The 22,764-nt window shown below is 42.7% G+C and overlaps 1 protein-coding gene across 6 annotated transcripts in view; it reads left to right on the top strand.

Moving 5' to 3' along the window:
- Nucleotides 1–20,086, top strand: part of traf2b (Tnf receptor-associated factor 2b) — a 73,912-nt gene extending 53,826 nt beyond the window's left edge. For all 6 annotated transcript variants that reach the window (XM_073052115.1, XM_073052113.1, XM_073052114.1 and 3 more), the window contains 5 exons: nucleotides 1,053–1,127; nucleotides 8,725–9,156; nucleotides 12,688–12,865; nucleotides 16,262–16,410; nucleotides 17,031–20,086. In XM_073052115.1, the coding sequence (XP_072908216.1) occupies nucleotides 1,053–1,127; nucleotides 8,725–9,156; nucleotides 12,688–12,865; nucleotides 16,262–16,410; nucleotides 17,031–17,249 (1,053 nt within the window). In that variant the 3' untranslated portion in view covers nucleotides 17,250–20,086. The remainder of the gene's footprint in view (nucleotides 1–1,052; nucleotides 1,128–8,724; nucleotides 9,157–12,687; nucleotides 12,866–16,261; nucleotides 16,411–17,030) is intronic.
- The last annotated feature ends 2,678 nt before the right edge of the window (nucleotides 20,087–22,764 follow it).

Raw genomic sequence — 22,764 nt, 5'->3', positions numbered from 1 at the left:
TCATTGACACACAGCTTCATGATATTCAAATGTAGATGGCCATAAGCCATCTTATCTGGAAAATTACAAAGACAAATCTCCCTGCAGGTAATGCAAGTTCTTCTCATCTCTGGCATGAGTAAATGTTCCCTTATTTTAAGGCAACAAACCCTGGCTTTAAACACATAGTTAATAGAAATCTCATCCCCACATCTAATTTGTCAAAATTTATAAGAATTTTCTTTGTTTCAATAGGATGACCATTGAGAAGGTATTTCAGAAAGTATGATTACAAATTGTCCTGATCTCAAAGAGGAAGATTATGTCTTCATTATTTCTTTTTGACTTAATTTTGCAGATAGCCAGGAATGTGCTGAATATTAGCCGTACTGGTTTACTGAGTCTTGCCTTCCAACTAATAATTTTTCTCTGTTATTTGATTATATGACATGTCTGCCAGAAACTGCAACGGTATTCCTAGGGAATTCATTACTTGATGCAGAACATTTCTTGAGGAACAGAACATTACTTCAGACTCAAAGGTTGCAAGAAAGTCAATTTTATAAGATCAAAATCAGGAGAGACTGGTAAATTCCCAATACACCACCCTTTCAGAGATTTGCAGGACAGATAGAGCAAGTTGGGTTCAGTATAAACTTCCCTCTGCACTATCATTTCATTTAATGATGTTCTGAGCAGATTTGTTGCTGCGTAAGCACCACAAAACAAAGTGGTTTGTGGACTTCTCATGAACAGGTTAGTTTGTAGCTCTATATGCACTGGTCTCCATCTAAGTTAATTTAAAAATTTGACCATTACCAAAAGCAAATGATAAAATGTTCATGCTTATTTAGACTTCATTCAAAGCTGCTACCCGTGCTGCACTCCAGTTGTTAATAACAAAGAACACTTGGAAATGTAACAGTACCTGGTATACTACAGTGCTGGATACTGAGCATGACAGATGGCTAAGTACTAAGTCGTGCTAAACAGGACTCTGGCTTCATCTCATCAAGCTGTGCTATCTGTATATCTGCACTGAATGCACGTTTTGTCTTTCTTTGTCTTCACAGTACGCCGATCACATTCGATCATGTGGGAAGGTGAAACTGCTTTGTCACTTCAACCAGATTGGCTGTGAAATGGCAGTAGGTGCATTTTCAATATTTGTTTTGCATTATAGCAGCAGCAGCTCCTAGTGCTGAGTCAGATGACAGTGGTGGTTATTCGGAGTTGTGAATTAATTATTGATAATGAGGGGTAGCATCATCGTATTGCTTGGTATGTGGGTGAACTGACCCCACCCATGAGCTGTCAGTTTGGACTTATTAATTTGTAGATCTAAGAGCAATTGGGGCATCGTGGTGCGGCTGCTGCATAGCTCCAGTGACCCTGTTCAGCCCTAATCTCCAGAACTCTGTGTGAAGAGGTTATATCTCCTTCCTGTGATCACATGGGTTTATCTGGAAGTGAGATAGGATCAGATGATGTTGCATCTGTGGTTAGAATTAAGAAACTGCAAAGGTGAAAAGACTGGGAGTTGCATACAGCTTTCCAACGGTAGCAGGAATGCGGGGTACAAGTTACAATGGGAAATAGGAAAGGCATTGTAAAAAGAGCAATGTTAAGATAGTCATGGGGGGTTTCAATATGCAGATAGTATGGGGAAATCAGGTTGGTGCTGGATCCCAAGAAGAAGATTTTAAGAATGATTACAAGATGGCTTTTTAGAGCAGTTTATGGTCAAACCCACTGTGGAAAAGGCAAATCTAGATTGGGTGTTATGTAATGAACCAGATTTGATTAGAGAATTTAACTTCAAGAAGCCTTGGGAGGCAGTGATAGAATTCCCCCTGTAGTTTGAGAGGGAGGAGCTAAAATCATATATATTGGTGTTAAAGTTGAGTAAAGGGAATGACAGAGGCGTGAGAGAGCAGCTGGCCAAACTGATTGAAAGGAGACACTTGCAGTCGAGCAGCATCAGCTGGAGTTTCTGGGAGTAATTTGGAAAATGCAGAATTGGTTCATCCCAAAGAAGAAGAAGCATTCTAAAGGTAGGATGAGGCAACTGTAGCTGATGGGGAACATCAAAGACAGTATAAAAGCAAAAGGGATGACATACAATATATAGCAAAAAATAGTGGGAAGCTAGACAAGTCTAAAACTAGAGTATATTTGTTTAAGGTGAGACGGGAAAATTTTAAAGGAAATTGAGAAGCAACTCTTCACACACACATAGGGTGTTAGATATACTGACTGAGCTGTTGGAGGAGATAGCAGCTTCTGAGCAATTACAATGTTTTTAAAGATACTTGAGCCCGTCTTATATAGGAATGGTTCTGAGGATATGGGCCAACCTCAAAAAAAATTGCATGGACTTGGTCACAACCTTGATCAACGAGGTGATTTGGGCTGAATTGTAAAATTCAATGAGAGGTGTCAATCCTGCCATCCAGCCCCACCCCACACACATAGGACAAGCATCGGGGACTGTGTTCACTCACCATGTTACCTTGGCTTTCCGCACACTGCAGTTATCAGGCTGACACCCAGGCTCCTTCACCAATGCAGTGGCAATTCAGAAATCAGGTCCCTGCGCGATTTGTTTGACAATTGAATATACCTCGGGGCAGAGTTATTACCAGGTCAATAGCTAATGCAGGTATGTGTCACTGTTAAATTTATTACACACTGAGAAAGATCAGCAAGCAAGAGTACACCCAGTAACACAGGGCCTGAGCCATAATTGAAAGGGTGCTCGTGTTCTGTCAGTTTCTTATTAATTTCTGGTGAAAGTGAACGATCCCTTGAACAAATGAACTGGCTGAGCTGGACTGTGATCCAGGGATGAAAAGGGCACTTGAGTTTACTAATTTGTATGATGTTCCAAGTATCAAAGTAATTCATCCTGAAAGAGCATCAACCAAGTTCCCCATTTTATGGTTGAAGGGAGGAAAGTATTTGACCTAATTGTGATTTTCTTCCCATAGATGTTGCCTAACCGTAAGACATAGGAGCATAATTAGGCCACTTGGCCCATTGAGTCTGCTCCACCATTCAATCATGGCTGATCCTTTTTTCTCCTCCTTAGCTCCACTCCCCGGCCTTCTCCCTGTAACCTTTGATGCCTTGGCCAATCAAGAACCTATCAATCTCTGCCTTAAATGCACCCAACGACCTGGCCTCCACTGCTGCATGTGGTAAGAAATTCCACAAATTCACCACCCTCTGGCTAAAGAATTTTCTCTGCATCTCTGTTTTAAATAGACGCCCCTCTATCCTGAGGCTGTGCCCTCTTGTCCTAGACTCCCCCACCAGGGAAACATCCTTTCCACATCTACTCTGTCTAGGCCTTTCGACATTCGAAAGGTTTCAGTGAGATCCCCTGTCATCTTTCTAAATTCCAGTGAGTACATACTTGGAGCCATCAAACATTCCTTGTATGATAACCCTTTCATTCCCGGAATCATCCTTGTGAACCTCCTCTGAACACATTCAATGCCGACACATCTTTTAGATAAGGAGCCCAAAACTGTTCACAGTATTCAAGGTGAGGCCTCACCAGAGCCTTATAAAGCCTCAGTATCACATTCCTGCTCTGTAATTCCAGCTCTTTTGTTTTTATACCCACTTATGATCACTGTCACTCCTTCAGGAGTGGACTACACCTTAGGGTGCTGAAAAAGGTGGCTGCAGAGATTGTGGAGGCATTAGTTGTGATCTTTCAAGGATCACTAGATTCTGGAATGGTTCTGGAGCTTTGCAAAATTGCCAGTGTCACTCCACTGTTTAAGGAGGAGGGAGGCAACAGGAAACTATAGGCCAATTAGCCTGATTTCAGTGGTTGGTAAAGTATTGGAGTTCATTGTTAAGGATGAGGTTTCCAGGTAGTTTGAGTCACATGATTAAAATAAGCCAAAGTCACATAGTTTTTGAAGGGAAAATCTTGCCTGATAAATTTGTTTGAATTCTTTGAGGAAATAACAAACAGGATGGACAAAGGAGAGTCAGTGGATGTTGTATACTTGAATTTTCAGAAGGCCTTTGATAAAGTACTGCACATAAGTCTGCCAAACAAGTTAAGAGCCCATGGTGCAACAGGAAAGGTGGATAGAAAATTGGCTGACTAGCAAGAGTCAGAGAGTGGGAATAAAGGGGAACTTTTCTGGTTGGCTGCGATGACTTGTGGTGTACCACGGGTTGGTGTTGGAACACCTCTTTTCATGTTATACATCAGTGATTTAGATGGTGAGATTGATGGTTCTGTAGCCACATTTAGGGACAATATAAAGATAGGTGAAGGGGCAGGTAGTGCATGGAAAATGAGAGTCTATAGAAGGACTTAGTCAGATTGGGAGAATGGTCAAAGAAGTGGCAGATAGAATATAGTGTAGGGAAGTAAATGTTCATGCACTTTGGTAGAAGGAATAAAGGCAAATGCTGTTTTCTAAATGGGAATTAATTGAGGTACAAAGAGATTTGGGAGTCCTGGTGTAGGATTCCCTAAAGGTTAACTTGCAGGTTGAGTTGGTGGTAAGGAAGGCAAATGCAAAACTAGTATTTATTTTGAGAGGACAAGAAACTAAAAGTAAGGATGTCATGCTGAGGCTTTATAAAGAATTGATCAAACCATACTAGAAGTGTTGTGAGCAGTTTTGGGTCCTTTATGAAAGTATGACTGGCATTGGAGAGGCTTCAGAGGAGGTTCACAAGAATGATCCTGAGAATGACAAGATTAATGTATGAGTAGAGTTTGATGGCTCTGGGCCTTTGCTCACTGGAGTTTAGAAGAATGATGGGGGAAGTTGTAGAATCTCATTGAAATCTGTCTAGTATTGGATAAGGCAGAGATCGATAGGCTCTTGATTCGTAGGGGCATCACAGGTTACAGGGAGAAGGCAGGAGAGTGGATATGAGAGGAATAATATATCAGCCAAAATGGTGGAGCAGACTCTGGGCTGAATGGCCCAATTCTACTCGTATGTCTTATGGTCTTATTAACTTATCCCAGGTTATCTAAGTACAAACTCCACAAACAGCTGGGGGAAAGGCAAGTTTTTTTCACACTGAGGGGAAAGATTTAAAAGAGACCTGAGGGGCAATTTTTTTGCACCAAGTTTGGTAGGTTGCTGAGCTACCAGAGGAACTGGTAGCGATGAGTACAAATACAATATTTAAAAGATATTTGGATGATTGTATGGATCAGGAAGGTTCAAAGCAATCCAAAGCACGTAAATGGACTGGTTCAGTTCAACAACTTGGTCAGTATGGTTGAACTGGGCTGAAGAGCCTGTTCAGTATACCTCTATGAATCTATTTACTTAAGTAGATTAAATGATGAATATGGCAGAGTTTGTCATCGAAACACCCGGTAAAATCAACGCCAGTACCAAGCGGGAAGCCCAAGAGAGTTTATTCATTATGTATGCCAGGAAAGCACTAGATCCTTTTTCAGTTTAATTTTTTTTTGTAGTTGTGCTCATGAGTTTTGAATCTTTGGCAGTCAGTTACCTTTGAGTTTAAGGGTAAAGTTTCTCACCAATTGTCAAAGGTCATTAGTGAACACATTAGCCACTTGGTCTGGGAGTGGCCCTGTGCTCTTGGCTTTGCCAAGCAGGGGAGAGGATCTGTTGTCAGACTGATCTATTGCCACCAATGCTTCTAGCTCCCCTGTATGTTCATTCCACTGACGTACACAATGTGTCTTACAGTACAAGCAGCTCTCAGCTTTCAGGCCTTATCCTGAATTATCCCCATAGACTCTATGAATAAAGTCCCTTGGTGCAGCACAAGTTCCTTCTGCAGAGTGGTTAGCTTGCAAATTGAGTTGGTAGTAAGCAAGATAAATGTAATGTTGACATTCATTTTGAGAGGACTAAAATATAAAAATAAGGACTTAATTTATAAAGTATTGGTCAGACTACATTTGGAGAATTGTGAGCAGTTTTATGCCCCTTAATCTAAGAAGGGACGTGTTGGCATTGGAGAGGGTCTAGAGGATTACAAAAATGACCCTGTGTATGGAAGAGTAAATGTATGAGAAGCACTTGAAAGCTCTGGGCCTGTACTCGCTGGAGTTTGGAAGATCGAGAGGAGAGGAATCTCATTGAAACCTACCTAATATTGAATAGCCTAGATAGAGTAGATATGCAGAAGATGTTTCCAATAGTGTGAAAGTCTGAGACAAGGGAGCACAGCCTGGTAATAGAAGAATGTTCCTTTAGAACGGAGATGGGGAGGAATTTCTTTAACCGGAGGGTTGTGAATCTCTCTAATTCTTTTCCACAGACTGCTGTGGAGGCTAAGTTATTAATTACATTTAAAGTGGAGGTTAGTAGATTCTTGATTAGTAAAGGTGACAAAGGTTATGGGGAGACAGCAGGAAAATGGGGTTAAGAGGGAAAATAAATCAGCCATGATCAAATGGTGAAGCAGACTAATGGGCTGAATGACCTAATTCTACTCCTATGTCTTGTGTGCGGCTCGGGTATCACGGTTATGAACCCTGGCATTTAGCTCACCCTTACTTTGTTTCATTATTTGCATTCATTGGCACTTGTGGCTCACAGAAGAGGTGATGGGGAGGGCGCAGAAATCTGGAGCATAACTGAGTGTGGGAGATTTGTTTGTAAAATTTGGTTTCCTCTTCAACTTCTGTGTGGAGTCAGTAACATGATCAAGCTGAGTTTTTCAAACTTGAGCCCTTTCCAGGAATGTTAATTGGTGCTACCCTGATAATAGCTGCTATATAATTACTCAGAGTACCTTGCGCTAGATATTTAAATTAACAATGCCAAATGGCATTAGTTTTCATCTTATCAGCTATGTAAGTGAAAACTGTCAGAGCTTGTAAACGCTGCAACTGCTTTTGCAGACACAGTGGTAACTTCATCTCTCCCCACCCCCCACAAGATTGTCGAGGTCCCTCAGTAAATTCTGCCTCATCTGGGAAACTTGAGCAAAGAAGTGTCTTTGCCTGCCTGAGTACATGTACAATTCCGGCCTTGTTACTTAAAATACAAGTATAAGCCTCTGCAGAATAAGTGCAGCAGACTGGTACCTGGGAAAATGGGTCTGTTACACGAGGAGAGATTGAGTAGGCTAAGAGTTACAGAGAATGAGAGGGTACCCCATTAACAATTTGGTTTTGAATGTAGAGTATGCCTAGGAAGTCTGCAGATGATAGGAAAATTGGTGGTGTTAACGATAACAAGGAGGATAGCCTTATGCTACAGTGAGGATGACTGGTAAACTGGGCAGAGCAACAGCAGATGGAATTCAATCCTAATAAGTGCAAGGTAATGCACTTTATGATTAATAAGGGTGGGATGTAATGAATGAAAAGACCCTCAGTAATATTAAGGAACAGGGAGATATTGGTGTACAGTATGATTCCAATTATCCCTTAAGGAGGCAGCGCGGGTAGATAAAATGGTGAAGAAGACATATGGGGTACTTGCCTTTATTGACCGGGCACAGACTATAACAGCAGAGAAGATTATGGTGCTACTTTGTAAAACAGTGTTTACATTACTGCTGGAATATTGTGTGCAGTTCTGCCACACCATAGAAAGGCTGCAAAAGAAATTCACTCAGATTTGCTTGGAAGGAATGTTTTAGTTATGAGGAGAGACTAGATCAGGTCTTATTTTCCTTAGCTGAAAGGGACCTGACAGAGGTGTACATAGTTATGAGAGGCACAGAGAGTTAACTTTGTAAGAAACTTTTCCACATAGTGGATGTTTCTAAAAGCAGAGGCCAGTCTGGAGCTCCCTGTCGAGAGTTGGAGGCTGAGACTCCCTGAACATTTAAGTAGCAGCTGGATGAACACTGAATCATCAAGCTACAGAAGGCTAGAAAATGTAGTATAAATGGGTGCTTGATGGTCAGCACAGACATGGTGCACCCAAAGGGTTGTTTCTATAAAACTCTGAGAGGCCTTGGCAAAATGGATACAGGTAGGATGTTCTAGAGGAGTCTAGAACCAGGAGACAAGATCTCACAATAAAGCGTTTAGAACTGAGGAGAAGAGACATTTCCTCATGCTGAAAGTTGTGCATCTTTGGAATCGTCTACCCAGGATGGCTGTAGAGGCTCGTTTGTCGACTGCATTCAAAGAAGAGGTTGAAGGGTATGTGGATATTAAAAGAATAAAGAGATGTAGAGATAGGGCAGGAAAATGTGTTAAGGTAGACAGTCAACCATGATCTGTAGGAATGTTGAAGGAGGCATGAGGGTCAATTGGCCTACCTCTAATTTCTTATGTTGCCACCATGGAATATATTTGTCCAACTTTGCAAGCCCGATTTCATTACATGAAATGAAATCACCTGCACAGAGATGGACGTGATGACCTGTATTCCCCAGGTATTTCTTTTCCCTGTTTCCCCACCTCGATAAATGCTGAGGATCTAGATTGGGCCAATTAGTCATGATCATTTTAGAAACCCTGGACCTAGATCAAGAAAAAGTTATCTGAATCCATTCTTACTCTATCTTCAACAGTATGCGTGACCCATGCAGCAAAAGACAATAAACACAGATATTTTCATACTTCTCTAATAACTGGGAGCAGCAAACAGTCCCTTCCCACTATGTGAATTTGGAAAGACAGGATGTAGTTCTGCTACTTCAAAATTTTCAATGTCATCCATGAGCCGGCGAAGATGTGGCAAGTCCTTTTTTATCTTTGCTGCTCTGTGTGTCATGAATTGTTTCTTACAAGGCCTTGAATTGACTTCACAGGTTGAGAAGGAGAAATTAGCTGAGCACGAGAGTCAGTTTATAGTGGAGCACCTCCGCTTGATGCTACAGCATGTTATGGGAATAAAGAGCACGATAGAAGGCCTGCAACCTCACAGCCTGCAGCAGGGAAGCATTAAAGTGAACCAACTGCTGACTTCTGTTCGACAAATAGAAGAATCTATTAGGCCGTTCTGCTCTCTCCCTGTCGATCAGCAGGGAGTGTCCTCCCCTGAGGTCTTCGGGAAGCTTTGTGCACCTGAAAAGCTAGCAGATATACAAAAGCAGTGTGATGCTCTTAAACACAAAGCTGAAACATTTGAAAATATTGTCTGTGTTCTCAACCGGGAAGTGGAGAGAGCCTCTGTGAGCATGGGAGCTTATGAGCAGCAGCACAAACTAGACCAGGAAAAGATTGAAGACCTGCAGACAAAGGTATGTGAAATTTAGACAGTTGAACACCTCACACCTCAGTAAGAGTCACTATCCCGTATTAGAATGTCAGTTTGGTAGTGTGTTACATAGAAAACCTACAGCACAATACAGGCCCTTTGGCCCACAAAGTTGTGCCGAACTTGTCCCTACCTTAGAAATTACTAGGCTTACCTATAGCCCTCTACTTTACTAAGCTCCATGTACCAATCTAAAAGACTCTTAAAAGACCCTATCGTATCTGCCTCCTCCATGCACTCACCACTCTGAGTAAAAAACTTACCCCTGACATCTCCTCTGTACCTACTCCCCAGCACCTTAAACCTGTGTCTTCTTGTGGCAACCATATCAGCCCTGGGGAAAAAGCCTCTGACTATCCACATGATCAATGCCTCTCATCATCTTGTACACCTCTATCAGGTCACCTGTCATCCTCCTTCGCTCCAAGGAGAAAAGGCCGAGTTCACTCAACCTATTCTCATAAGGCATGCTCCCTAATCCAGGCAATATCCTTGTAGATCTCCTCTGCACCCTTTCTATTGCTTCCACATCCTTCCTGTAGTGAGGTGACCAGAACTGAGCACAGTACTCCAAGTGGGGTCTGACCAGGGTCCTATGTAGCTGCAACATTACCTTTCGGCTCCTAAATTCAATTCCATGATTGATGAAGGCCAATGCACTGTATGCCTTCTTAACCACAGAGTCAACCTGCGCAGCTGCTTTGAGTGTCCTATGGACTCGGACCCCAAGATCACTCTGATCCTGCACACTGTCAAGAGTCTTACCATTAATACTATATTCTGCCATCATATTTGATCTACCAAAATGAACCACCTCACACTTACCTTGGTTGAACTCCATCTGCCACACCTCAGCCCAGTTTTGCTTCCTATCAATGTCCCGCTATAACCTATGACAGCCCTCCACACTATCCACAACACCTCCAACCTATGTGTCATCATCAAACTTACTAACCCATCCCTCCACTTCCTCATTCAGGTCATTTATAAAAATCACGAAGAGTAAGGGTCCCAGAACAGATCCCTGAGGCACTCCACTGGTGACCGACCTGCATGCAGAATATGACCTGTCTACAACCACTCTTTGCCTTCTGTGGGCAAGCCAGTTCTGGATCCACAAAGCAATGTCCCCTTGGATCCCATGCCTCCTTAATTTCTCAATAAGCCTTGCATGAGGTACCTTATCAAATGCCTTGCTGAAATCCATATACTCTACAACTACTGCTCTTCCTTCATCAATGTGTTTAGTCACATCTTCAAAAAATTCAATCAGGCTTGTTAGGCACGACCTGCCCTTGACAAAGCCATGTTAACTACTCCTAATCATATTATACTTCTCCAAATGTTCATAAATCCTGCCTCTCAGGATCTTCTCCATCAACTTAACAAACCACTGAGGTAAGACTCACTGGTCTATAATTTCCTGGGCTATCTCTACTCCCTTTCTTGAATAAGGGAACAACATCCGCAACCCTTCAGTCCTCTGGAACCTCTCCCGTCCCCATTGATGATGCAAAGATCATCGCCAGAGGCTCAGCAATCTCCTCCCTTGATTCTCACAGTAGCCTGAGGTACATTTCGTTCGGTACTGGTGACTTATCCAACTTGATGCTTTCAAAAATCTCCAGCACATCCTCTTTCTTATTATCTACATGCTCAAGCTTTTCAGTCTGCTGCAAGTCTTCACTACAATCACTAAGATCCTTTTCCATAGTGAATACTGAAGTAAAGTATTCATTAAGTACCTCTGCAATTTCCTCTGGATCCATACACACTTTCCCACTGTCACACTTGATAGGTCCTATTCTTTCACGTCTTCTCCTCTTGCTCTTCATGTACTTGTAGAATGCCTTAGGGTTTTCCTTAATTCTGCCCGCCAAGGCCTTCTCATGGCCCCTTCTGGCTCTCCTAATTTCCTTCTTAAGCTCCTTCCTATTAGCCTTATAATCTTCTAGATTTCTACATTACCTAGCTCTCTGAACCTTTTGTAAACTTTTTTTTCTTCTTGACTAGACTTATTACAGCCTTTATACATCACGGTCCTGTACCCTACCATAACTTGTGGTCTCATTGGATAGTACCTATACAGAGCTCTACACAAATATCCCCTGAATATTTGCCAGATTTCTTCCGTACTTTTCCCTGAGAACATCTATTTCCAATTTAAGCATCCAGTTTCCTGCCTGATAGCCTCATGATTCCCTTTACTCCAATTAAACACTTTTCTAACTTGTCTGTTCCTGTCTCACTCCAATGCTATTGTAAAGGAGATAGAATTATGATCACTATCTCCAAAATGCTCTCCCACTGAGAGATCTGACACCTGAACAGGTTAATTTCCCAATACCAAATCAAGTACAGCCTCTCCTCTTGTAGGCTTATCTACATACCGTGTCAAGAAACCTTCCTGAACACACCTAACAAAATCCAACCCATCTAAACCCTTTGCTCTCGGGAGATTCCAATCGATATTTGGGAAATTAAAATCTCCCATCATGACAACTCTGTTATTATTACACCTTTCCCGGATCTGTTTCCCTATCTGCTCCTTGATATCCCTGTTACTATTAGGCAGTCCATATAAAAAAAAATCCCAGTAGAGTTATTGTCCCCTTCCTGTTCCTAACCTACACCCACAGAGACTCCGTAGACAATCCCTCCATGGCGTCCACCTTTTCTGCAGCTGCGACACTATCTTTGATCAGCAGTGCCATGCCCCCACTTCTTTTGCCTCCCTCCCTGTCCTTCCTGAAACATCCAAAACTTGGCACTTTAAGTAACCAATCCTGTCCCAGAGCCATCCAAGTCTCTGTAATGGCCACCACATCATATCTTCAAGTACTGATCCACGCTCTAAGCTCACCTTCTTTGTTCACAACTCTCCTTGCATTAAAATAGACACATTTCAAGCCTTTGGTCTGAGTGTGTCCCTTCTCTATCACCTGCCTATCCTCCCTCTTGCACTCTACAAGCTTTCTCTATCTGTGAGCTAACCTCCTCTTCCACCAGTGTTATCCCACCAGTGGTTCAAACCAGGTGAATTCTTTTCACGCACTCTGACAACTAGTGCCAATAACTAATCAGTTGTCAGACTTTGGCACTGAGAAGATGGTGAGAAGCCATCCTTGTGGAATGTCTGGCTAACCTTTGCATCGGTTTAACTATAGGAGACATTGCATTGTACCTCAGGCATGGCTGAGAAACAACCTTCCTGGTTTGTAAAATGAATCAATTCCCTCCCTTCAACTCCCAAGTTTAATGTGTAAATGACCATACTCAAAAGCATTTGTTGTGGGTTTGGGATTGGGCTGGAGATGGAAAAAATGGAGAGGGCATTTCTGTCAACCTTCTGATGACATGATATGTTTTGCAGTGTTACAGATCTGGGAGGCAAGAATCTGGAACTCCTGCTGAATAAAATGCCTCCATTCATCACTGACGGACTAACCCTTCTGGTATTTCCAGTCTGACATACTGCCTTGTCATTTTCAGTGTTAATTGTTGCTGTCCTCAGGTGCGTCAGATGGAGCGTGTGGCTGCCCTGAAAGACCTAGCCATAGCAGAGTTGGAACTAAAGCTGCAGGCACTTGAGTTCAGCACCTACAATGGAGTTTTCATTTGGAAGATTTCAGATTTCAGCAGAAGACGGCAGGATGCTAAATCCCAGAGGTCACCAGCCATATTCTCTCCAGGTTAGCCTAAGATTATTATTTACAATAAAGTCAACCATCGTGATAAGCCCTAAATAAACTTGGGGGTGTTATCTCATTGTCTAAAATTACTAAGGGGATCTGAAGCCAGAAAATGAAGTCTGAATCTCTCTTTTTCAGCATGCAAATAGCAGAGCACAAATTGGTGGTGCATGGACACTAGCCATTACCAGTTTTGGGAAACTTCTGTGCACCTGCCTGGTAGTGGCTTTCATAGTATATTTGCACTACTCCTGGTCCCTCTACTCACTGGCTTCCCACTGTGCCTGGTCCCTCTGCCCATTACTTAAGCTCTGGGTGCTGACATTATTTTCTTGGGTCCCGGGCCCCTCTCTGAATATTGTTGCTCAATGTCCATATTGGTGACTTCCTGCACAGCAGTAGTTTATTGGCATCCTGATTGACGCTGAGTCTGAAACTGGAAATCTGCTTACACAAAGCAGCTCACCCATTTATCTCTGTCAAAGGCTGCGTGAACTGTTGTGTGTTCTAGATTTTATTTTTATCTTTGACTCTTTATTTTTTGCTTATCCATCTTTATTTATTATTTCAAAAATTACCTTATTTCTCAATTCCATGTCATTGTCTAACCTTTATCCTCCTTCATTTTAACTGCTTTGACTTGCTAATTCATCTTCCATAATCCTACGCTTCACCCGGTGTTGAACTTGTAGTATTAGTCATAAGCTGAGAACACAGGATAGGACAAAGAATAATGACAATGAGAGTTTAGATTTGTAGATTCCCACATTTATTGGCAATGTGTTTGGTCTGAACTTGTCTTGAATCTGATTTGGATAGTGACTGCAAGGAAGTTTGTGGGAAATAAGTGAGGTGAGATCCTTGGACAGAGGGTGAATTGCTATCCGAGTTAAAATTATTGAGTCATGTAGTGCAGAAACAGTTGTCAGGTCACTTTTATGCTAACTATGAAACACTCCTTTTACACTAATCTTACCCAAACCTATTTAATCTCCCCTGTGTTCCCATCAACTACCCAGGATTTTACTGCGCATTTGCAGTGGGGAATTTATAAGTAGGCCCTCCGTTGATCAGGGTCGACCATGGATGTTGCATCTTAGCTGTTTATGCAAGCCAGGGGAGTATGATATGGAGAGTAAGCTGTTGCCCATGCAGCAGTCTCCCCCTCTCCCCGAAGCTGATGAATCCAAAGGAAAGGCAGAGACCAAGAGTTTGGCACCAGTGGTGTCACAGGAGTTGCCAGTCAGCATTGAACTCAATATAGGACTGCCATAGAGACTCCAGCTGTGGAGTTTTCCTTGGAGTTTACTCCTGAAGCCTTTCTTGTGGGTGGGTATAGTCACAGGACAGCGGAGGTTTGAGATCAGTTTTCCTTCTAGATAAGCTGTCAACCACGGCTGATTAGCCCCATCTTCCCAAAGGAACTGGTTTTAAGGCACCAGTAACTGACCTTTGACCCTTCTCCTGTCCATAGAAATGGGATTTGAACCAGGTCCTGCTTCTAGAAAGAAACTGGAAGCTGGAATTGGTTGTCAGAGGCTATATGAGATGCACTGCATTGGGAGCATTTAATAGGTAATGGGAGCTTATCCCCACTACTCCCTGGGCGGTGACAACCTTAAGGAACAGGGAGGAAATTTTTAGTGCTAATTAAACTACAGCCTGAACACACTTAAGATGTGTGAAGAAACTGAAGCACTCAGAGGAAACCTATGCAGAAGCAAGGACATAATCCAAGTACCACGCAGACAGGACCCAGGGTAAGGATTGAATCTAGGTCTATGGAAATGTGAGGTGCACGTTTTGCCAGTTTTGCTCTGCCTAATTGCTCATCAGTTTGCCTCATTTCATTGCGAGTTAGCATAGCATTTCATGTTAAATGCCAATGATTTAGATGATGGAATTGACGACTTTTTGGCCAAGTTTGTGGACAATACGAAGATAGGTGGAGGGACAGGTAAGTTGAGGAAGCAGGGAGGCTGCAGAAAGACTTAGATTCGTTGTCGTGGCTATCCCTTGAGGTCAAGGATGATGGTCTTCATTCTGTTGATCGATTTATGGGCTCTCAAGTGGCTTATGAGTCCAATCTTGGCTTTGAAAGTTCTTCTGCATTCAGGACAGGTAGTTCCAGACTGCAGATCGGGCTTTGGTTGTTGCTGCCTCTCTTTCCATTTTCTTCTCGTCTTCTAATCCTGCACATCTGTTGGCTTTGAAAGTTGCTGTTCCTTCTTGGATGATGGCTTGCCAGAGTTTCCTGTCCTTGGCATTGGTTTCCCAATTGTTGATGTCGACGTTCCATTTCTTCATGTTGGCTTTTAAGATGTCTTTGAATCTCTTCTGTTGTCCACCTTTGTCTTTTTAAGCTGGGAGTAGAAGATTTGTTTCGGCAGACGTTCATCTTTCATCCAAACAACATGACTGCTCCATCTTAGTTGGTTCTTGATGACGTAGGCTTCAATGCTTGCTGTTTTTGCTTCATTTAGCAGAGTGATAGATTAGCAGAATGGCAAAGAAATAGATGGAATACAGTGTTGGGAAGTGTTGTAGAAATAAAAGCATAGACTATTTTCTAAATGGAGATAAAATTCAAAAATATGAGGTGCAGAGGGACTTGGTGGGAGTTCTCATGCAGGAGTCCTCAAAGATTAATTTTCAGGTTGAGTCAGTGGTGAGGAAGGCAAATGCAATGTTCCCATTCATTTTGAGAGGACTTGAATATAAAAGCAAGAATGAAATGCTGAAGCTTTATAAGGCACTGGTGGGGCCTCACTTGGAGTATTGTGAGTGGTTTTGGGCTCCTTATCCAAGAAAGAATGTGCTGACATTGGAGATTCACGAAATTGATTCTGGAATTGAAAGGCTTGTGATATGAGGAGTGCTTGATGGCTCTGAGCCTGTACTCACTGGAATTGAAAAGATTGGAGGGGGAGTGGTCTCACTGAAACCTATCGAATGCTGAGAGGCCTCGATGGAATGGATGTAGAGAGGATGTTTCCTGTGATGGGGGAGTCTTAAGACCAGAAGACACAGCCTCAAAATAGAGGGACATCCATTTAGAACAGGGATGAGGACTTTCTTTAGCCAGAGAGTGGTAAACCTGTGGAATTTGTTGCCACAGGTAGCTGTGGAGGCCAAGTCATTGGCTGTAATTAAGGCGGCGGTTGATAGATTCTTGATTAGTCAGGGAATGAAGGGACATGGGAAGGAGGCAGGAGATTGGGGCTGAGAGGAAAATGGATTAGCCATTTGATCCAATGGTGGAGTAGACTCAATGGGCCAAATGGCCTAATTCTGCTCCGATATCTTGTCATAGAGGTGTGATTATATGCTGGCTGCTTGGCACTGTCTGTTCATTCCTACAGTCCATCTCTTAACATTTCCTTTTTAATTGTTCAGCTTTCTACACCAGTAAGTACGGGTACAAGATGTGTATGCGTATCTATCTGAATGGTGATGGCGTGGGTCGTGGCTCCCATTTGTCCCTCTTCTTCGTCATTATGAAAGGGAACTATGATGGATTGCTCAGATGGCCGTTCAAGCAAAAGGTGGGTTTACTCTCTCATGTCCTGCATTGTACGGAGCCTGGACAGCAATCAGTGGAGCCAAAACCTAGTCAGGCATGTGGTAATTTGTGTGTGCTGAGCGAGTCCATTGTGCACGGACTCTGTTAGCGGTTCTCAGTAGTCTGCAGGTGACTATATTGGTGCTCAACAAATGTGGCCAGGAGATGGGTGGTGAGTATGATTAACTATGGAGGTATGGGATGTCTGTCATTGGAAGGGGAGGTGGAATCTGACCTGAGGGAGGGACTGGGGTAGGTGGGATCTGTTACTGATACGGGGGGGTGGAGGTGGACCAGAACTTGTCACTGTGGTTTTGATGGGGATGATCTGTTAGTAGTGGAGGTAGTTTCTGCATGATCAGTCATTACTAAGGAGAATGTGTGCCAAGTGGCAGTACCCATGCACTAACCCTCCTGAAAAGTTTCCTGAGATGTCATATACCTCATCTTGAGCTCGTGTGGGACCTTGCTGTGCATAGCTGGTTACAGTTTTCCCTGTAGCAGAATAGCAGCCACTCTACAGAGGGCCCTGCCCAGATGTGTTGTTTTGGACTGTCGTGCTGGGTGGTTGTAAATGCCAGTTTCTTTCTGCCTTGTCCACAGGTGACTCTGATGTTGCTGGACCAGACCAACCGTGAACACATTATTGATGCATTCCGACCGGATGTCAGTTCCTCCTCTTTCCAGAGACCTGTCAGTGAGATGAACATTGCCAGTGGGTGCCCTCTGTTCTGTCCACTTAACAAACTGGACGGCAAGAATAATTACTTGCGTGACGACAGCATTTTCATCAAAGTTATTGTGGACTTAACTGACCTGTAATGAACCATTATCTACAGCATAAACTATGGTTTGAAGCGGTCAGCATCCAGATCCTTGCTATTTCGTGTGAGGAAGGGAGATAATTAAGTCAGCAAGAGTACCGCAAATGTAGGCCTACTGATCCCACTACCGATCAGATCGGTGAGCTGGGCTCTGAGAGCTGATCAGCAAGATGCCCATTGCAGTCTTCAGCTTCCAGTTCCAATCTACCTGCAATCAGTGGATGATGTGCTGCTTGTTGCTAAACACAGAGCAGTGGTAGGAGGAACATCTGGCTGATCCTTCCCCACAGGCCAATTATGTAAGCAAAGCATGCATCTAACAATGAGGTATAGTGGATATACCCTTTGTATCTTCCCATTTTCCCCCTTTCTCCCTTTGAGAGTTGGAACCAATGTACTTCTGGATGAACTGTGAACAAAGGTCTGGGTTGCTGGAACCAGCTGAGTTAATGGAGGTACCATGCTGCTGTCTCCCTATTTCCACTGCTCTTAAACACACAGTGGGCTATGCATTACTCTGGGGGATGGGTGAAGGGGGGCATTGATCTTGTGATGATAGCCTCCCCTCCTTAGCCATGTCATCATGTCAGATGCACGCTGTGCTGCTTCCATTCAGGACTAGAACCAGGTGTGTGATGTGCACATTGGCTCTCAGTGACAGAAACCTGCTCCACCAAGCCAATCACGATTGCAAGCTGCTTCAAGTTCCTCTTGCTAAGGACTGGTTGCTTTCTGAAGAAGGCATCTTCAGAGAGGTGAGGGGTAGAAATATGGAAAGATGCTGTTCCTTGCCATTCGCACTTAGCATAGATGGACCTTGTGCTGGGAATCAAAAGCTTGAATCAGCAATGTTTGAGGGTTTTTGAAAGATTATATTATAGAGTGCCAGAAAATTAAAACTGCAGGTGCTGGAAATCAAACATGAACAGAAAATACTGGAAAAAGCTCAGCAGGTCAGCAAAGTCTGGGAAGAGAAACTGTTCATCTGAGTTTCATCAAAATTTTCTATTTTTGCTTGTGAAGTGCTTTGGTCATAATTATTTACTCTTAATATAATAATAGATTATAATCCGTTATTTTATATACAATACTTAATAATTTTTAGTTTTGCATTAGCCAGTTGTTACCAAAAGTGGAAATGTGCAGGCCTTGAAGTGGTTGAAATTAATGGACTTGGAACATTTTTTTTTCCCCTGTGCCCACCTTCTGTTTAACACATCTGGGTAGCTCAGGGTTATAGCAGGGAGGAATTTCAACAGAATAATACTGCAGTGAGTTCAAGTGAGTGAGTTTGGCAATGCCCAGGATTGAAAGGAAGGTTTTGGATGAGGTGTTTTGTCTTCTCATTAATCTGGCCTGTACTTGTGGAAAATGTTATTCTTACTGTTAATCTCCATCGGTGGAGCTACTGGCTATTGCCTTGTGGATGTATGCAGTAGTGGTGAGACATGTAAAAGGCCAATCAGTATAACAAATTACTTATGGACATAAATCACAATTCAGAGATACTCTTGGTTGTGATGTACGGTGGTTTTCCCATTCACTTTACACTGAACAGAACATATTAAGACTGTTTCACAAATAAGAGTGACTACTTTGACGAAGTTTCATAGGTCAACACCTTTCACTGGTTCTCCTATTAAGAGGATTGATGTTTTGGGAAGGATCCACAAACAAATGAGGCTGATTTCCCCAAGGACAGGGCTTCCCAGTGGTCAGGGTAATGTTTATAATCAATTATGTGAAGGAGAGGCACGTGTTATGAGAGACTATATAAATGGGCACACTTCTAGCCAAGGACAAGTAGTTGTGACGTTGACAGGTTTCTGATTTGACATAGTATTCACTGATGCTATTTGGGCACCAGCTCCTTGCACTGTAGGTAATATTGTACTATTTTTCCTGGCCTTTGCACTATCCTTTTATGACTTAGGTCCTTGGCTATGCTGCCAGGCATTAGAATATTTCATATGCTTGGATTTTACTGGGATTTGGTTGAAGGATGAGAAGACTCTCAGCACGGTGGAAGTTTGTGAAAAACTTTGCACCTTTTGCTGATAGTTATTGAAATGGTTAGAATGGAGGGCAGAACAATATTTCTTAAAATATAAGCAGAAAATGCTGCAAGCACTTAGCAAATCAGGCAGCTTGGAATCCTGACCTACTGAGAACCTCCAACATTTTCTTTTTTATTTGTATTTCCAGTACCTGCAGTATTTTGCTGTTCGATACTTTTAGGTGACTTTTGTGCTCTGGGATCTCCTTGGTTGTGTGGCTGCTTCACCCATAGAGTCTTGTATAAAAACACTGGCGGAAGGACAATATCTCTGTAGAAGTAGAGCAGTGGTGAATGGAATTGAGCAGGAAGAGTTTAGTTGACCTCCGTGAAGGAGTAATATGGATGATGTATTCTTGTGTAACTTTACTGCTCAGGATGAGGGGGCTGGGTGGAAAGGCAGGGCTGTATCACATTAATTAATGTTAGACCATTAAAAACAAATATAAATAAAACGTATCTACACATCTGTTCTACATTCAGTAATGTGAAGTTGCATTTCTGTAAAGAAATAGCCACGTTGGTGGCAGTCCTCCTCATCTCTGTTCTAAATGGATGTTCCTTTATTCTGAAGCTGTACCTTCTAATCCTAAACTCATCCACGATAGGAAACATCCTCTCCACATCCATTCTGTGTAGGCCTTTCATCATTTGATAGGTTTCAATGAGATCCCCCTTCATGCTTCTAAACTCCAGTGAGTACAGGCCCAGAACCATCAAACTTTTTTTTTAACAAAATAAACTTTATTAATAATTAAAAACTATTTGCAAGAATAAACTGTTCACTGCCTTTTCATTCTTTACATTCATAGTCGATGCTTGGTGTGCTGTTCTATTGCATTCATACACATCAATAGCACTGCTGCTATTCGTGGCACTCTGGGGTAGTATACTGCTATAATAATAATTAAGCGGCTTCCTCCCCAAACCCGGTCCTTCTCTCTCCCTCTTCCTCTCCCGTAGAAGAACTGTGCTGTGTCCCTCAGCATGCACATCTACAGCCTGGAATGTGCCTGTCAGCAGCATTCCTCCACGGACATCTCAATACACTGGCAAACCACCAAGTTTTGGGCAGACCAAAGGGGTGTCTTCTGCCAGTTAATCTGCCAGCAGCACTTGTTTCTTGTCTCTGTGTGCATCCCTGGGAAAAGGCCGAAGATTTGAAGATCCTCTGTCATACAGCTGCTCGGGATGAACCGTGACACGAGCCCTTTCATCCTGCTCCACATCCTCTTCGCAAACCTACAGTACTTTTATTTTAAAAAAAGGGGTGAACTTCCCCACTGCAGTCTGACTTTAGCTTCTCTGATTGGAAAAGAATACTGGCAGGGTTGACGGCAGAGCGGCAACGGCTGGAATTTCTGGAAGCAATTGGAAGGCATGGGAAATATACATCCCAAAGAGGAAGAAGTATTCTAAAAGAAAAATGATTCAACCATGGCTTACAAGAGTAGTCAAAGTCAACATTAAACCCAAAGAGAGGGCATACAATAGAGCAAAGATTAGTGGGAAGTTAGAGGATTGAGAAGCTTTTAAAAACCAACAAGGCAACTAGAAAGCTGGCCGATAATATTAAAGAGAACACCAAAAGTTTCTTCAGATACATAAAGTGTAAAAAAGAAGCAAGAATGGATATTGGACTGCTGGAAATGATGCTGGGGAGTTGGTAATGGGGGACAATGAAATGGCAGACATACTGAATAAGTATTTTGCATGACTGTTCACTGTGGAAGACTAGCAGTATGGTGGAAGTTCCAGGTGTCAGGAGTCATGAAGTGTGTGAAGTTACAATTACTAGAGGGAAGGTTTTTGGGAAACTGAAAGTTCTGAAAGTAGATAAGTCACCTGGACCAGATGGTGTACACCCCAGGGTTCTGAAAGGTGGCTGAAGAGATTGTGGTGGCACTAATAATGATCATTCAAGAATCACTAGATTCTGGAAGACTGGAAAACTGCAAATGTCACTCCACTCTTTCAAGAAGGGAGAGAGACAGAAGAAAGGAAACTATGGGCCAGTTAGTCTGACCTCAGTGGTCGGGAAGATGTTGGAGTCAATTATTAAGGATAAGGTCTCACTGTACTTGGAGACACATGGTAAAATAGGCTGTGGTCAGCATGGTTTGCTCAAGGGAAAATCTTGCCTGACAAATCTGTTGGAATTCTTTGAAGAAATGAGGATAGACAAAGGAGAATTGGTTAATGGTGCGTACTTGATTTCCAGAAGGCCTTTGACAAGGTGCCACACATCAGGCTGCTTAACAAGCTTACGAGCCCATGATATTGTAGGAAAGATTCCAGTATGGATAAAGCGGTGGCTGATTGGCAGGAGACAGTCAGAATAAAGGAAGCCTTTTCTGGCTTGCTGCCGGTAACTAGTGGTGTTCCACGGGGGTCTGTGTTGGGACTGTTTCATTTTATGTATTTGTTAATGATTTGGAGGATGGAATTGATGGCTTTGTTGCAATGTTTGCAGATGAAATGAAGATAGGGGGAGGGGCAGGTAGTTTTGGGGAAGTGGAGAGTTTACATAAGGACTTAGATTTGGAAAATGCAGAGAAATAGCAGATGGAAGACAGTGTCGGGAAGTGTACGGTCATGCACTTCGGTAGAAGAAATTAGAGGGTTGATTATTTTCTAAATGGAGAGAAAATACAAAAAAAACTGAGATGCAAAGGGACTTTGGAGTCCTTGTGCTGGATTTCCTAAGGGTTAATTTGCAGGTTGAGTCTGTGGTGAGTAAGATAAATGTAATGTAGCATTCATTTCAAAAGGAATATAGTATAAATGTAAGGATGTAATGTTGAGACTTTATAAAGCACTGGTGAGGCCTCACTTGGGAGTATTGTGAGCAATTTTGGGTCCCTTATTTTAGAAAGGGTGTGCTGAAACTGGAACGGGTTCAAATGAGATTTACAAAAATGATTCCAGGCTTGAATGGCTTGTCATATGAAGAGCATTTGATGTCTCTGGGCCTGTATTCACTGGAATTCCGAAGAATGAGGGGTGACCTCATTGAAATCTATTGAATGATGAAAGGATAGAGTGGATGTGGAGAGGACGTTTCCTATGTACTCCAGCCCACAGAGCTGAGTACAACTCGGCTGGTAAGCCATCACTGTCAGTAGTTTTAATCGAGTCGAAGGAATGGATGGTCTACTCTACCACTTGATGTTGTCTAACACCTCCGTGACAGGAAATTCTGGGAGGCTGTAGTGTCTGTGGCCTCAACATGTCCATCTGCAAGGATGCTACTGAGTTGTCCTCTTCCTTAAGGCTGTGGATCACAGAGCTCCCCCGTGAACCTTTTGGAAGAAGAAAATGTAAGCATGTCTCATCATTCCACAGTGCAGACCCTGAAGTGGAAGATCAATTTCGAGGATTTTGCAGTGAAGTGCTGGACATGCCAGCATTTCACCTCTAGTAACCCCTTCCTCACATACACCCACTTCACTTGCAC

The sequence above is a fragment of the Hemitrygon akajei genome, chromosome 7, assembly GCF_048418815.1.
Source record: "Hemitrygon akajei chromosome 7, sHemAka1.3, whole genome shotgun sequence".
Lineage (NCBI taxonomy): Eukaryota > Metazoa > Chordata > Chondrichthyes > Myliobatiformes > Dasyatidae > Hemitrygon > Hemitrygon akajei.
The sequence above is the reverse complement of the archived record's forward strand: the minus strand, read 5'-3'. Positions and strand labels throughout refer to the sequence as shown.